The sequence below is a fragment of the Ictidomys tridecemlineatus genome, chromosome 8 (genome assembly GCF_052094955.1).
Source record: "Ictidomys tridecemlineatus isolate mIctTri1 chromosome 8, mIctTri1.hap1, whole genome shotgun sequence".
Classification (NCBI taxonomy): domain Eukaryota; kingdom Metazoa; phylum Chordata; class Mammalia; order Rodentia; family Sciuridae; genus Ictidomys; species Ictidomys tridecemlineatus.
In genome coordinates, this window is record NC_135484.1 from 76,002,801 (window position 1) to 76,020,487 (window position 17,687).

Consider the following 17,687-nt stretch of genomic DNA (forward strand, 5'->3'; position numbering starts at 1 on the left):
TTTCCCAGGAATGTGTGTGAGACGTTTCTGCCCAGGGAAGCCCTTCAGAGTCTCAGCACCCAGGGTCCTTACTGGCTGCCAGACATGTGGGCACTCTCTGCCTGGCATATACCAAGACTCCAGGCCTGCAGAAAGCAGGCAGGAGTTCAGCATAACCCCCATGGATGTATGAAAAGTCTAGGCCCAGTGAGCCAGTTATCACCAGTTATAATTTAGACAAAGTTCTGTCTTACTGTAATGAGAGCTATTTACTGGTCAAACCTAAGTGTCCTCAGATAAGTCTGCTCCATCTGCTCTTTTCTGGACACTGGTTCATATTAAAATGTGATCATTAGGTCTATCATGAAGTAAAACTCTTAAATTTATAGATACATCTCTTAATATAGTTTTTTTTTTAATAACTGAATGTGTGCTTACATTCCTAGGCAAAATTTGGACTGTCTCTAAACTTCTGATTCTTTGATTTCTTAAATATTATATAAACTGACCATAGACATTTATATTGTTTTTTTTTCTTTTATCTATTTATAGATCTTGGAATTTCTGGTACTACATCAAAAAAGTAAGTGCTTTGAAATTACCTGGTTTCCTTTTGACAATGTATTTCTATTTATTTGAGACTATCAAACATTGCATTCATACAACACATTCTCAGCCTACATAATTTCAAAGTTGGTTTATATTTCATTTGGGGTTTTTGTTGTTATTCTCCTGACACCTCCAAACTATTGCTCAGCAATGAAAAGGAGTAATATATTTCTATCTCCAAGATTGTCAATGTTATGTCTAGAAATCCCTGGGGATGTGCTTTGAATATTTTAATAGCTTTAAATTCTATATTCATAACAATCTTCCTAGCTAACATTGATTTCAAATAGTCTTTCATGGAGTATCAGTTTCAAGGAAGCATAGCAAACAATGTACCCTTTTCTTAGATGTATGTTTTGTCATTTAGTTAGGACACATTTTACAGAAAGAGGCACCTTACAATCACTGTAAGTCAGCTTGTAGACATGATATTTTGTGTGAAACCTTTATTAAACCCTCTAAGAATCCAAAAGATGGCATCACTAATGCATGTTAAATTAAACACCATCTAAGAGTTCAGGAGGTATTGTAATTTTATTTGGAATTTACTATAATGGGTGAGGAATTCAGATGGATTTTCTGGCATACTTTCCTACTTATATGTTATAAGAAATTTCTATTATCATTGAGGTCCAAATTATATATGATTTTTTTTTCAAATGTTTACAAGATTTCTTAGTTACAATATGATAAGACTCCTCTGCAAGTTTCAACCTATTTTCTTTTTTACCACTTGACTCAGAGTACTTTTAAACCCAAATAAAAGAATCTAAGGAGCCATGCACCATTTTTTCTGATTCTAGTTTTTCATCATTTATTTTGCCTGCTTGATTTTAGGGGAGATCTTCAGTGGAATGCTGGAGAGAAAAAGTTGACTGGTGGAGCCAACTGGCAGCCGAAAGTAACTCCAGCCACGTGGTCAGCAGGTGTTCCATCAAGTGCACCTTTGGTACGCAACCCTCCGAGCCCAGGGCAGTGTGGGCAAGTGTATAGAGCAGGGTGTGTTTTGCTAAACTTGACCACTGACCTCATAGTTCATCTTCCACATTGAAGAAGTATAAGCAAGATGCAGACTTTCCTGAAATTCAGATTCCATTGAATTTAACAATTATGACTTATTTTTATTTTAAATATTTTCAAATAGTAACTATGTTTTCTCTCTGTGTAAAATTATGGAAATGGTTTTTCAAAAGCATTTAATATATCACTTGACAATTATATATTTTATCACACTTCTTGCCAGTTTCCTGACTGTCAATAAATAATGAAAGCTTTTTTTTATTACTAGGAAGACTGGGCAGTTTTCCACTGTGTAAGTGGCATTTTGTTTTGAAACTCTATTTAATTTTTGCTCACCACTTTTAAAATTCAAACTACTAACATCATCTTTTCCATAGAATTTGAATAGATTTAATTTTGATATTTTAATTTTCTATGTGTGCCTCTATTTAAGCCAATCTAGGCAAGTTACTGTTTCCCAAGGCCACTTGCAGTTTTCCACCTTTGCTTACCACCCTCACCTGTCTACGTCCTACCCATCTCTAAAGCTCCCTTGGCACCGTTCTTTCCTTGTTACTGAATTAATTCTTAATCATCACTCACTACTCCCAGCTAAACAAACATGCATGGAAGTAAATTAATATAAATTAGAATGTAAATGTTATGCTAAGTGAGAGAAACCATACACAAAAGGCTACATAGCATAGGATTCTGTTTGGATGCAGCATCTGGAAGAAACAAGTCAAAAAAAGAAAAGAAAGGAAAAGAAACAGGGAGCAAATTACTAGATTCTTCTGGGGGAAAGGGAAATTGGAAGTCTTTTGGGGTCTTAGAAATGTTCTGGGATTAGATAATGGTGATGATTTACTAATACTGAATTGTACAACTGTTAAAGTGGTAAATTTAAGTAGTGTGTGAATTTTAGCTCAATAAGACATTTTTAAAAGAAAGAAAATACTAATGATAGTATTTCTGATTCACTCTTTATCCATCAATCAAAGGCTAGGTGATAGACTATTTACCAACCCCTAATTATATCATTAGGACTTAAGGCTATGAAGGGGAAAAAGGTTTTATTTATTATCAAAACAAAATAAACTTGCAGAAATTATTGATTAATATATTTTTAAATTGCTTTAAGCTCAAAATAACCTTATGCCAAGTGGCATATTTTGGAGTGACATATTCTCCTACCCTACAACATCCTTTGCCTAGTTTATAATTAGATTATTAGTGGAGCTTTAAGAGATTGTCATACATTCTTTTTTTTAATGTTGCTAATTATGAGTATCAACCTCACTGTACATTAGTAATATTGAGTCTTCTAATCCATGAACCTGAGATAGCTGTTATATTTTCATTAATATCTCTTAACTTTGTTTTGTATTATATAGGTAATTCTCATAATTTATAAAATATTTTTAAATCCATATGTCTATGAATATGTATGCAAAATTGCAATTATTTGTTTTTTTCTTTTTTATTGGTTGTTCAAAACATTACAAAGCTCTTGACATATCATATTTCATACATTAGATTCAAGTGGGTTATGAACTCCCATTTTTACCCCAAATACAGATTGCAGAATCACATAGGTTACACATCCACATTTTTACATAATGCCATATTAGTAACTGTTGTATTCTGCTACCTTTCCTATCCTCTACTATCCCCCCTCCCCTCCCCTCCCATCTTCTCTCTCTACCCCATCTACTGTAATTCATTTCTCTCCTTGTTTTTTTCCCATATGTGTAATTTGTATAACAACCTCTTATATTTAATTTTGTATAACAATGAGGGTCTTCTTCCATTTCCATGCAATTTCCCTTTCTCTCCCTTTCCCTCCCACCTCATGTCTCTGTTTAATGTTAATCTTTTCCTCCTGCTCTTCCTCCCTGCTCTGTTCTTAGTTGCTCTCATTATATCAAAGAAGAAATTTGGCATTTGTTTTTTAGGGATTGGCTAGCTTCACTTAGCATAATCTTCTCTAGTGCCATCCATTTCCCTGCAAATTCCATGATTTTTGTCATTTTTTAGTGCTGTGTAATATTCCATTGTGTATAAATGCCACATTTTTTTTATCCATTCATCTATTGAAGGGCATCTGGGTTGGTTCCACAGTCTAGCTATTGTGAATTGTGCTGCTATGAACATTGATGTGGCAGTATCCCTGTAGCACGCTCTTTTAAGGTCTTCAGGGAATAGTCCGAGAAGGGCAATAGCTCAGTCAAATGGTGGTTCCATTCCCAGCTTTCCCAGGAATCTCCATACTGCTTTCCAAATTGGCCACACCAATTTGCAGTCCCACCAGCAATGTACAAGAGTACCCTTTTCCCCACATCCTCATCAGCACTTGTTGTTGTTTGACTTCATAATGGCTGCCAATCTTACTGGAGTGAGATGGTATCTTAGGGTGGTTTTGATTTGCATTTCTCTGACTGCTAGAGATGGTGAGCATTTTTTCATGTACTTGTTGATTGATTGTATGTCCTCCTCTGAGAAGTGTCTGTTCAGGTCCTTGGCCCATTTGTTGATTGGGTTATTTGTTATCTTATTGTTTAATTTTTTGAATTCTTTGTATACTCTGGATATTAGGGCTCTATCTGAAGTGTGAGGAGTAAAAATTTGTTCCCATGATGTAGGCTCCCTATTTATCTCTCTTATTGTTTCTCTTGCTGAGAAAAAACTTTTTAGTTTAAGTAAGTCCCATTTGTTGATTCTTGTTATTAACTCTTGTACTATGGGTGTCCTATTAAGGAATTTGGAGCCCAACCCCACAGTATGTAGATCAGAGCCAACTTTTTCTTCTATCAGACACCATGTCTCTGATTTGATATCAAGCTCCTTGATCCATTTTGAGTTAACTTTTGTGCATGGCGAGAGAAGGGGATTCAGTTTCATTTTGTTGCATATGGATTTCCAGATTTCCCAGCACCATTTGTTGAAGATGCTATCCTTCCTCCATTGCATGCTTTTAGCCCCTTTATCAAATATAAGATAGTTGTAACTTTGTGGATTAGTCTCTGTGTCCTCTATTCTGTACCATTGGTCCACCCGCCTGTTTTGGTACCAGTACCATGATAAATGCTCATCAGATATATGATTTGCAAATATTTTATCTCATTTTGTAAACTATCTTTTCATTTTCTTGATAGTGTTCTTTGATATTCAACATTTTTAATTCTAATAATTTAACTCATTATACCTAATTTTTTCTTTTAATTCATGTGCTTTTGGTATCATATTTAAGAAATCATTGTTTAATTTAAGATCTTAAAGCTTTTCAACTGTTTCCAAGAATTATAGTGTTATCTCTTAAATTAAGTCTTGGACCTATTTGTGTGTGTGTGTATGTGTGTGTGTGTGTGTGTGTTTATGTGTGTGTGTGTTTGTGTCTAGGTCCAATGTAATTATTTGCATGTGGAAATCCTGTTGTAGAAGAAACATTTGTTGAAAAGACTATTGTTTCTCTTTTAATTGTTTTCAATACCCTTGACAAAAATCAATTGGCCATAGAGACATATAGGTTTATTTCCATATTCTTTCTTATGTTGTATTAGATCTATATGTCTATCATTATGCTAATACTATGCTATTTTGATTAATGTAGCTTTGTATTAAGTTTTAAAACCAGGAAGAGTCTTCCAAATTTCTTCTTTTTTAAGACTGTTTTGGCTATTCTTGTCCCCTTGCATTTTCATATAAACTTTAAATTCAGTTTGTCAATTTCTAAAAAAAACGAGGGGGCAGTCAAAATTTAGATAGGAATTGCCTACTGCATTCTTTCTATTATTATGTCTTTGAATCCATGAACAGAGACCAACTTTTCATTTTCTTAGTTGTTCTTTAATTTCTTTCAACGATGTTTTATGATTGCCAGTATACAAGTATCATACTCTCTTGTTAAATTTATTCCTAAATATTTTATTATTTTTGATATTATTATAAATGGAATTATTATCACAATTATATTTTTGATTGATCATTATTAGTATAAAATGAACTACCAAAATGAACTACCAATATATAAAAACTACAATGATTTTTATATATTGATCTTATATTCTCAGCTTTAAGGAAATTATTTATTAGTTTTGGTACTTTCTTGTTTGAATTCTGTGGGGTTTTCTATATTTAAGATCATGTCATCTGTGAATAAAGATAGTCTTATTCTTTCCTTTTCAGTCTACTATTTCATCCTTTTTCCTGCTAATTTCCCTGGCTGAAATTTCTGGTGCATCTTGTTCTTGGAAGAAATCTTTCAATCATTTACCTTTTGGGTTTTTTTTTTGGATACCATTTGTCAGATTGAGGACTTTCTCTTCTCTCCCTAGTTTGTTGAGTAGGTTTTTGTTTGTTTGTTTGTTTGTTTGTTTGTGTTTTGGTTTTGGTTTTGGTTTTGGTTTGGTTTTGTCATGAAAGGGTGTTAGTTTTATCAAATGTTTTTTTTTTCTATATCTATTGAGATGTTTGTTCATTGTGATTTTCTCTAATTTGGTCTTGAGGTCTCTATTAGGAAATGAATATAGTCAGTGATTATGAATGTTCACAGTGTCTTTAAAGGACACCTTGTAAGCCACCAAGTGCCTAAATGCCTAATTCGTGACCAGGTATCCCTCTCATGGGAGACTCGTGTAGTGACAAATAAACTTAGTTAAGCTGGGGAGCAGAAGATGGGATTAGAGTAAGGTAAAATGCCACAAACATATTGCTCTTACCAAGACTCCTCTGATTTTCAATAAGTACTTCATGGGTTGCTGCAAATTTTTAGGTAGTTTCTAGAATCCAGTAAAGGTAATTCTGACAGTTGTTGCCTGTTTTTTCATTACTTTTATGGATGAGAGGATTTTGGAGTCCCTTAGTTCATCATTTTTGCTGACATCACTATAGTATCTTCTTCTTTTAATTAGGATTTGTTCTAATGATCGATTTAAATGATTACAGTAGGATTAATTTTTAAACAAGAGGGAAATATTAGGAAGTTTTGATTCATGACTGAAAACTGAGCCCTGAACTTGATAACAGCACATGCATTCTGTATTATGTGCAGTCTTCTAAAGGCTTTCTATTCTGAGGATTAATTTTAGTCCTTGTGCAACAGCCAAAAGTTAAAAAGAAGCAAATAAAACATAGAAAAGAGTAATGTGAAACACAGAAAAGAATGATATAAAAGTGCGAGAGGTGATATTGGCCAAATTATATTGTTATATATTTTGTGCATGCATGAATATGTAACAAATTACACCATTATATACAACTATATGGAAAATATGGAAAAAAATTAAGGGGGAGTGGAAGCCAACCATTAAAATGTAAGTGAAAATAGGATCCTCATGTCTAACCTGTCAAAGGAAATGATAGGAAAAGAGAAGCTTAGAGAAGCTTAATTCATTCCCAGTGAGGGTGAGTATAAGGAATTTGAGAGGAAGCCCAATGTTCTTGCAAGCCAGCAAGTACAAACAGTACTACCAACAGTGAACAGTACTACCATCAAGTTAGTAACTTTGTTTATATCATTGGTGTAGTACTAGAGTCATCTGCTTTTTAAACTTAAAACCAAAATTTGAGATTTCTTTATATCTCCACCCATAAACTTGAAATACATGCATTTTTAAATTATATTGTCATTTTAAAAACAAATTATTTTGTTTCTTTGTGTGTGTTTGTTTGGGGTGTATGTGTGTGTGCATGCGCTCATGTGGTTTTGTGGGTATGTGTGTGCAGCAAGGAGCAGTACCTCCAACCAGTTCAGTTCCTCCTGTGGCCGGGGCCCCATCTGTTGGACAACCTGGAGCAGGATTTGGAATGGTGAGTGATGACCTCTTCTAAAAATTGTAATTGACATTTACATGTTCTTTGCCAAATCCCAGATTATCAAATACTCCTACAGAATATAATTCTCCTCAAAATGCAGCAAACTTAAAAAGTTACCTGCTTCAGGCCTGAAGTGGCCTACCATGTTGTTACAAAAATCAGTTATAAAATACTTAAATTCTGCCACCAAATTACAGTACATTGTTATGTCCCTTTTGGAATAATATATGTTAATCATAATCCTAACGCAGTGAATCAAAATCAGCCCTGAATCACTACACTAGGACTTTTCACTAATCAGCAACTTTTAGGGCCATAGAGAAACAAGTTTTTATCTCTTCAAGAGTTATGCTTGAAGAAGGTGAGTGAGCAGCAAGGCCTGGTGGGGATGAGGATACTGTCTAGCCATCCGGCTTGTATCCCTGCTCAGGGACTCTCCCATCTGACAGCCTCAACACCCAGAGGTCAAAATAACAAATTCCAGTTTTTCACCCACCTGGAATCTTCAAAAATTGTGAGAAGCATATAAAAATCATCCTTGTTGGGGTGTCACCCTGGTGACTCCGTTGGGCTCTAAACAAGTCTTCCTTTTCAGCCTCCTGCTGGGACAGGCATGCCCATGATGCCGCAGCAGCCAGTCATGTTCGCACAGCCCATGATGAGGCCACCCTTTGGAGCCACAGCTGTACCTGGCACACAGGTCTGTCTCTTCATGTACACAGATCAGTGACATTAACCCCTAAGTATAAGACTGTCATGTGGTTAACCGTTTCACAGGTGTTTTTACCTAATGTGCTTCTCATACCTGTTGCTTCAGAAGTGAAGGAATCAGAGAAGACAGATTAGCAAGAGTGTGAGGTCTTGGGGGAAAGCTAACTGTCCTCAGGTCCCTCTGTTCTTCTTTTACTTAACTCAGAATGGTACAGGAAAACAACCAGGCATGTGAGGCATCCAAGGCATAAGGCATGCATCCTGAGAAGTGAGTACTTCTGATCCGTGGTTTTATTATGTGTTTCCAGAGTTAGCCAGAAAAGTTCAAGGCATAGTCCTCCAGGCTGCCAACTCTGCCTAACACTTGTGACATCAACAGCAGTGAGTTTGCCAAACTGCAAAGTCTCAGGGAACTGTGCCATAAGAATCTCCTCTCTTCAAATATCAGCCACGAGTTTGGGAATCCCCAGGGCCACCATCACCTCAGACTAGTTAGCTATAAATTTGAGGTTTTCCATCACCATCCTCAGATTTGATAATTCTCTAGAATGACTCCCAGAACTCAAGAATGTGCCAAATTTAGGATCACAGTTTTCTTTGTAGTGAACAGATACAAATTAGATGCAGCTAAAGGAAGAGGTCATGAGTGACATCTAGGAGAACTTCAAGCATGAAACTTCTCTGGCCTCAGGGATGTGTTCCTCTCCTAGCATCAATGGATGACAATCCACACACAGTGTTGTCAGCTCAGGAAGCTCACTCAAGCATTAAGGTCCACAGTTATTGAGACTTCATTACATAAGAATGATCAGTTGAAAAAGGAAAAAAAAAAGCAAGATTGAGAGAGAGAAATATTAGGTATGAGTTAAGTTCAATTTCTAATCCTGCTCCTTCTGAAGATCAGGTTGGCATTATGTGGCAGGTCTTTCTGGCATGGCCCACCTCCATGCTGAGTTATTTTGTCAGCATAATCTAGGAAGAGCCCCTGAGAGTCACCTGGTTAGCATAATTTTATCAGGCAGGTTGCAGGAGCCCATCGTGAAGAGCAAATTTTCTGTCACTCAGAAAATCACAAAGACTTAGAGGTCACCTAGTAGGATCCAGGACAAAGGGAAAACGTGTCTTGAGGCAAAATTCCTTACTATGCCACCATGTGCTCCCTCCGTTTACCAAGATGTCAAAATATATGCCCAATAAATGCACTTTGTTGAACTGCTGCTAATACTCATCGTACTGATGAGTTATTCTTTCTTGACTCCTCTTTTTAATTATCTGGCAAGGTAGAAACATATATGTGGAACCAAGGAGATCTTCACCATTGAGAATGTGACTTGGACAGAGTCAGCACCAAATTATAACTTTAGTAGCAGCACGCCAAACAAACTGAACAAAATAGCTCAAGTAGAGTTTACTGATATCAATGTATGGTTTCTTTCATTCCTATAATATTTTTAATTTACTAAGTGGATACTTATCTGTAGGATACTTACTCTACACTTTCTGAGTATACTCTAACCCCATTTGCTTTCTTGATCCGTGTCTAAATCCATCTTCTACTTGTTCCCCAAATTTGCTTTCAACTTCTTCACTTTAATACCTCAAAAGCCACAGTGGGGGCTGGGGATGTGGCTCAAGCCGTAGCGCGCTCGCCTGGCATGCGTGCGGCCCGGGTTCGATCCTCAGCACCACATACCAACAAAGATGTTGTGTCCACCGAGAACTAAAAAATAAATATTAAATATTCTCTCTCTCTCTCTCCTCTCTCTCACTCTCTCTTTAAAAAAAAAAAGCCACAGTGATCAGGAGAAAAAAAAAAAGGTGGTTGTTGAAAAAGACAACTTGGAATATGAGAAGCCCTAGCCTTCAAGGCCATAACAACACACTGACTTCAGGACAGGTTTTCTAGTCTGCTTGGAGACCAAGAAACCCTGCCTATTGTTGTTTTTTTTGGAGGGTATGAGGAAGGTTTGGGACCTACTCATGGGTTAAGTTTAACCTTGTATGCTTAAATTCTAAGATGAATTTCACTGTGTTTCCTTGATGGTTGAATAGACCTGTGAATATTTATCATACTTGAGGAAGACAGAATGTTTCTGTTTTAATGAACAATGTTTTTGAAGTTGTTTTTTAGTCTTGTATTTGGTGTGTTGAAAGCTTTAGAAAAAAATTAATATAGAGAGATATATGTGGAACCAAAGAGATTTCATTAATACAATCTTATTACTAAAAGTAATTGTTTTTCTTGCATAATACCATATTTAGCATCAATTATTTACCTAATTTGGAAAATAGATGATATGAAAATATATTGTTTTAATCAGTAATTGAATTTAGAATAAATCAGGGAATATGGTATGTCAGATGATTTTTACGTTTTCTATTTCCAAGAAGCATAATAACCCCAGAGTATAAAATAAAATGAGTTTGTAGCTTCAGAATTCATAGTAGTTTTAATATTAATGATGCCTGGACTATCCCAATATTCATTAATTGGTTGATATTGTAACATTGTCATCTCACCTGATTATTAATTGTGGACCAATTCTACAGTTTCTTCCAAGCAATTTCAAGGTTGGTGTTTATTTTTTCTGAGAATTCAAGTAAGCATTATCTCAGTTCTACACATGGAAATTTGACAGATAGATAATGCAGTAGTTTCTGGACATGGGAACACATCTGAAAATCCTTAATTCTGGAGCTCTGCTTCCTGAACCAATAAAAACATACACCCTGCCCCAAAGTCCCAGAGTTCTGAAATTCCTATCATCTTACAAGCATGGGAAATTAATCAGATTCAAAGGATAGATGTCAGGTATTACTCTAGACAGAGTGAGTGAGATTTTTTAAGGTCTTTACCCTGACATTCCTGCAGAAGCCTGCTTCCAGAAATTATTTCTGTCACAGATGAAAATCATTTAGTTATTGGTTTAATAGAAGCAAAATGAGTTAATTCTTTTTCCTTTTACTACAAGTCCCATATGTTTCTTTCCTGTAATTATTTAGCCTTCTCTGTGAGCTGGACAGGTGGGACTGGGATTAGAACTCAGTGGTGTTCACAAATAGAACCCTAAAATAATTTATGTGAAATCCTAGCATATTTAGTTAATAATATTAAGTAATTTCATAAGTGGCTGTCTGCAAACTTTCCTTTCAATTTTCCTTTCAAACTGATTGTCACTGTGAAAAAAGACATTTAAATTTCTTTATTAGTTTAGTAGTACTAATAACTCAAAGTAAAAGTGTTTTTATAGAAAAAAATGATCACTTTTTGTTTGTTTGTTTGTTTGACTATATATTTGTAATATCCTTATGTGACTAATTTTTTACATCTTCCCAATTCATGTCCATATTGTTCTACCAGAGTCCTCAAATTTTACTTTGGCTAAATTTGATGTCAGGAAATTTCAAGAAAGCCAAATATAATTTGAATTGTATGTTACCACTCCAAAATCAAACACAACACTGTGACTAAGTAGAACAAAGTAGTTTTAAAAAAAAAAAAAAAAAAAAAAAAAAAACTTTCAGCCATCTATTCTTCTGCATGTTTTTTTCTGCAATATATGTTCTGCCTAATGCTTACCTCTCTCTCTGTTTGCTTTCTATCTCTGCTCTTTGGGGCTGGCTTTCTCCCCATTAGCTTTCTCCAAGCCCTACACCTGCCACTCAGAGTCCCAAGAAACCTCCAGCAAAGGACCCATTAGCGGATCTTAACATCAAGGATTTCTTGTAAACAATTTAAGGTATCTTCTATTGAGATTTTCCTGTGGACTTTTAATGATGAGCTATACAATGCTTGGCTATTTCAGATATGATATTTGTTCTTTCTGTGTTTTGAGTGGATATGTATAATGATAACTCAAACGTTTCAAGTTTTAAAATTGATATTAAAAGCTATCATTATTAATGATTTTTTTAAAAAAAATTTTTACTTATAAAATTAGGAGGAAGAGACCACACCTGTAATTAGTGGCATATACCTGTAATCTCAGGAAGCTGAGGCAGGAGGATGGAAAGCTTGAGGCCAGCCTGGGCAACTTAGCAAGACCCTGTCTCAAAAATAAAAGATAATATTTTTTAATGGATGGGAGATGTAGCTCAACATTACAGCACTCCTGAGTTCAGTCCCTAGTACCACAAAAGAAAGAAAAACTAGGAGGGAGAGAAACCTCCAAGTTGTCCTTATCCTGAAAATCACAAAGATTATACTGATAAAATACAAAAGTTGCCCAAACTTCTTGATAAATTAGAAGATTAATGCTTTATTCCATGACTGAAATTAATAGAAAGCTAATATTTGTAATATTAATTTCTAACAATCTAGTTTTAAATCTCATCAATTTCATTAAAAGTGACTTATTGTGAATTTATGGAAGGAAACTTATGAAGGAATAATGTTTACTGTTAACCCTGCTGTTTACTGTTAATGGTGGGTAGGTTCTTAGCAAATATTTTGCTCAATTAAACTGCTTTTCTTTTGCATAGTATTTTTCATATCTACTTCCCAGGCATTAATGTCTTTGAACTTCTCAGTAGGAGATGAAACTCTGCGCAGTAAACTACCCAGAATTAATTTTTTATATAGCTAGAAGAACTGATTCTTGATAATTGAGTGATTTACTCAGGGTCTGGCAAAAAGACCAGTAACAATGTGGAAGCTTTTGGAACACTATCCAGTGGTACTTTCATTATACATCTACTGCCTATGTATATTAAAAACTCTCTCTAATGCCTACTGAGATTTCTGTGGAATTCTGCTTTGTAATCATTTTTCTTATATACCAATAGGATTAATAGCATGTCACTTTAATATCTCAGTCAAGTCATTTCTCCTCAGGCACATTTTTCCACTTTGGATTGGGTTCATTAGGCATAAGTAGATGTTGGTATAAGTAAGACAATGAGCACTTATTTCATAGCAATTAGTTTCAGGAGTAATCGAGAAAACTGCCTTGAGTAGCCTTTTATCAACACTTGTTAAGTAAATATTGCTGTCATCACATGCCTGGAACTTCAGTGAGTATCAGAAAAAGAAATGCTTGAGAGAGTCCCTGCCCTCAGGGATTCACAGCCCAGAGAGAGGCAGACACAGAGGATTCTATGAGTTCTGGCTAAGCCTTAAGACCCCAGGAACGGTTTCTTGGCAGAAATGACTGATGAACAAAGTGGAAAGTGGTGTGAGAGAAGAAATTGGGTCGCCAGGGATAGCTCCCTTCTCTCCTGTTCTGTCACTTGTTCAACTGTTCAGTGAGTGATTCATTGAACACAGTAATGAAATAGAAGCAAAAAAATGATAGAAGTCACTTCCATTCCAATGTTTTCTTTTCACTCTTCTATTTTAAAGGTTAGCTATCCTTAATTTATCCTGTCTTATAATTAAGATTGCTAATAAGTATCTAAAGTTCAAAATTTGGTTAATGTAATCTTTGTTTAAAATGAAACTGTGCATGGAAAATTGATTTTTTTTAAGTTTCCTGATTTTTTTTAAGTTTCAGTTTTAAGGGACTGAAATTTTAAGCTTATGTTAAGGAACTTTGGAAAATACACAAATGTGAACGTGTTAATATAGAAACCTTTGGTATAAAGCTCTTCTGTAGTAACTATGAAGTAAAATTGCAGAGGACATAAAATGTTTAAGGGATGCATGATAGTCTGTTTTCTAACTAAAGTACTTTTTTCTTCACAGCTGCAATTTTTGTGACTGAATAGGAAAAATAATGAGTTTGGAGACTTCAAATAAGATTGATGCTCAGAGTTTCAAAGTGAGCCACCAGTACCAAACCCAATGCTTACTCATAACTTCTCTTCCAAAATGTGTAGCACAGCTGTGAAAGTGAACGTTAGGAATGTGTACTACTTTAGCTGTTATCCCTACTCTCAAAATTGTAGTGTATTTGGGTTATTTGTGTGTTGTATGATGTAAACAATGAATGGATGTTTCCGATGCCTATAGTGCTTTTCTGGACCTTGCCCATGGACGGATGATGCAGCTGTTGTATGGTGAGCCATTTGGAAAGATGTGTCTGTGTTTTTGAAGGTTTCAATGTATATATAACTTTTGGACAAACCCTAAACTCTTCCCATAAATTCTCTTTTCTTCTGTATCTCTGTTACAAGCGTAATGTGATAATATCAGATAGTAAGGAAAACACTCTTAAATATACAAAACTTTTTTCCGTGTGGAGTACATTTTTCCAATCACAGAAACTTCAACTGTTGTGAGAAATGTTTATTTTTGTGGCACTGTATATGTTAAGAAATTTTATTTTAAAAAAATATAAAGGTTAACGTCCATAATAAATACTTCTCCTTGAAGCTACCTTATCAAGAATGAAAAATCATATGGGAAGAATTCCCTATTTATCACTGCTATATTAAAATATATATTTTAATTATATTTGCAGGTTTTGCATCTAAATTGACCTATTTATTCATTCTTGATTAAATGCACTGAAAAGTAAAGCGTCCGTTTCTATCACGTCTGTGAAAATGCAATTAGCAATGTGCTATTTACGTGATTATGAAAGCACTCCAAGGTATATCTGTAATTTAAAGATTACTGCAAATGTTTTTACTTCACTGTGGGTTTTATGTACATCTGTTCATTTAGTATTTCTTTGTGTGTTCTATAGGCTAGTGTTTTTCCATCCTTCAACTGAGCTCAAACTAGGTTTTGTTGTACCATTGTGATTAGGATTTAAACTTATTCAGAGAATTGTATCCTTTACTGTACATACTGTATTCTTTAATTTTTAATTTGTTGTCATACTGTCTGTGCTGATGGCTTGGCTTAAGATTTTGATGCATACATGAGGTCACTGTTGATCAGTGTTGCTAGTGGCTTGGCAGCTCTTTGTAAAAGCATATTGGGTTGGAAAGGCATTTGCCTATTTTTCAAATTATTTAATAGATGTATGGTACCATTTAAAAGTGGTTGTATCTGAATTTACTGTGGGGATAACATACACTGTAATGGGGAAAAATTACCTGAAACCAATTTCAAAATGGCTTTTCTTTGTATTTCGGTTTAAAAACCCAGTGCATGTACGCCCTCTGAGATGCAATAAACACCTTGAACAAAGAAAATGCAAACATAACCTTTCTCTCTCTCTGATTACTTTTAGGGAAAAGGTCTGTATCAAATGACATAAATAGCATACACAAAATATTGGGAGTTTTTAAATATTTGAGGTGAGACATACTGTCCATGCCAATATAGTTTTGATTATTTTTTAATAAATTTAAAAGAAGGTGAAAAGTCTTTTTTTTCTCTTCACTTTTGTGATGCGGGGGATTGAACCCAGAGCCTTATGCACACGAGGTAAACGCTCTACCACTGAACCACAAACCCACCCCAGAAAAAGCTATTTTAATGAATGTTCATTACACTTGGGACTCCATGGCTGGTACCAAATAAATTAAAGTTCCATGTTCCAAATATCTGTTTATTTTTAGGGCGAACTTTCTTTTGAAACATGGAATTAAAGACTTGTAATAATTTTTCAAGAATTCTCCATGGAATTTGAAGAATAATGACTTTAGATTCTCATTGACACACACAATTGCATATATAATGTTAGTCTCACACAAAATTGGAATTAGTGTGTGTGTGTGTGTGTGTGTGTGTGTGAGAGAGAGAGAGAAAGAGAGACTGGAGATAGAAGCCAGGAGAGCTTTACCATTGAGCTATATCCTAGCTGTATTATTATTATTTTTTTTATTTCAAGACCGGGTCCTGCTAAATTACTGAGGCCTGCCTCTCCCTTGCAATCCTCTACTTCATCCTCCTAAGTAGCTGAGATCATAGGTGGACCTGACCAGATTAGCCTATTTTTTAAAAATTGGGTAACTTTACTCCTACAACTAGATTGTTATAACATTTCGAAAAGTAGTTCAATCTTGGGGCTGGAGATGTCACTCAGTGGTAGAGCATTTGCCGAGCACCCACAAGGCTCTTAATCCCCAGGAGCACAAAAAATAAAGTAGTTCAATCTAAAAGTATTTCTCAAATGAAGCACATTCTTACATATAATTTAAACTGTCTTCCCTTAGTTACCTAGGATTTCTATTTTGAGAACTAACTTTCAGAAGCTAGTGTCTGATTATGTAATATGATTTCTAGAGATTACATTTAATCATAAATTACTTTGTGGTCATACTGTAATAAAAATGTGTTTTAGATTATAAAATAATTTTAAGATTAGTATTGCTTTTTAAATAAGCTTTTTCTTCATCAAGTCGTCCATTGGTAAAATTATTAATATTAAGTCAAAAGCTGTAAGAACATTATTTTTAAATCAGACACTGGCACTTCGCTATGCTGAGATTCTTGGTGTCCTTGTAGGGGATTTGTCTTATAAAGGAGATGCTGGATGAGGTTCTCTGAGTACTGAAAAAGCTAATCTCTGGGGATAGTTTGCAAGAAAGCTCCCTTTTACCCATGGTGCTCTTCTACATGGTGAGTGTATCTATACTATCTTTACCCTGCCTCACTAGCCAGACCTGTCCCCCAACACCACCCTCCCCACGCTTATGCACAAGCACAAACACACACATGCTGTTCTGTGTGTGACCACAACAACTACTGCACAGGAACCCCAAGCACTTGCTGGCCTACACCTGCATTTTCCTTACTAGCCCTACCAGTGAGCCTATTCCTGCCCCTCAGAGCACAACCTTCATTGGCCTTTACAGCACTTCCCATATTGCATTATAATCAGCAGTACAGGAGTCAGCCGCTCAAGCCATTCTGAGCCATGGAGGCAGATGTCTCCTTCTGCCTCTGTCCTCAGCAAACAGCACTTGAGCAGGTGCCAGGTAAGTGTCTGCGGAATGAACCCAAGTGCTTAGAGTTTTCCACTTACCTGAGCACTGGGTTAATATCATCTTTCTCATTACTAAAAAATAACTCAGAGCGCATTGATTGCCAAATAATTAGTTGTTTTTTAAATCTATTTTTAATTGACAAGGTATAGTCATGTATTATTGGGGTACATTGTGATGTTAAGATGTATGTATGTAATATGCAATGCTTGCATCAAGATAATGTCTGTCACTTCATATACTTATTTTATGTGGGAAGAACATCTGGAATTTCTTCTCCTATGATGGGTATGCCAGCTCAATTTAGCTATTCTGCAATATATGCATATTTTAAAACATCATATTGTACACATTAAACACATAAAATTTTATTTGCCAAGTAAAATGAATTATTAAAAATATTATAATACATTATTAACTAAGTTACCATGCTGTGCAATAGATTTCAAAAACTTATTTCTTCTGTATAAATGAAACTTTGCAACCAATACCTCCTCAACCCCTCTTCCTAACCTCCTATGGTCACCATTCTACCTCTGTGAGGTTGACTTTTTAGATTCCAAATATAAGTGAGATGATATAAAGTTTTCTGTGCCTGCCATATTGTCCTACAGACTAAACCATATTGTTACAAATTATGCCATTTCCTTCTTTTTTAAGGAGTAATATTCTATTATACAGATATATCACATTGTTCTTATCCATTCATCCATTACACTGTGTGCAACAGTTGTGATATGGCACCATCAATGACA

General features: G+C 35.2%; 1 protein-coding gene across 14 annotated transcripts in view; it reads left to right on the top strand.

Moving 5' to 3' along the window:
- Nucleotides 1–15,206, top strand: part of Snap91 (synaptosome associated protein 91) — a 123,210-nt gene extending 108,004 nt beyond the window's left edge. For 13 of the 14 annotated variants that reach the window (XM_078019658.1, XM_078019660.1, XM_040283023.2 and 10 more), the window contains 6 exons: nucleotides 532–562; nucleotides 1,426–1,537; nucleotides 7,312–7,395; nucleotides 7,997–8,101; nucleotides 11,750–11,852; nucleotides 13,796–15,206. In XM_078019658.1, the coding sequence (XP_077875784.1) occupies nucleotides 532–562; nucleotides 1,426–1,537; nucleotides 7,312–7,395; nucleotides 7,997–8,101; nucleotides 11,750–11,842 (425 nt within the window). In that variant the 3' untranslated portion in view covers nucleotides 11,843–11,852; nucleotides 13,796–15,206. The remainder of the gene's footprint in view (nucleotides 1–531; nucleotides 563–1,425; nucleotides 1,538–7,311; nucleotides 7,396–7,996; nucleotides 8,102–11,749; nucleotides 11,853–13,795) is intronic. The other variant, XM_078019662.1, reaches the window with a different exon arrangement.
- Nucleotides 15,207–17,687: the final 2,481 nt, after the last annotated feature.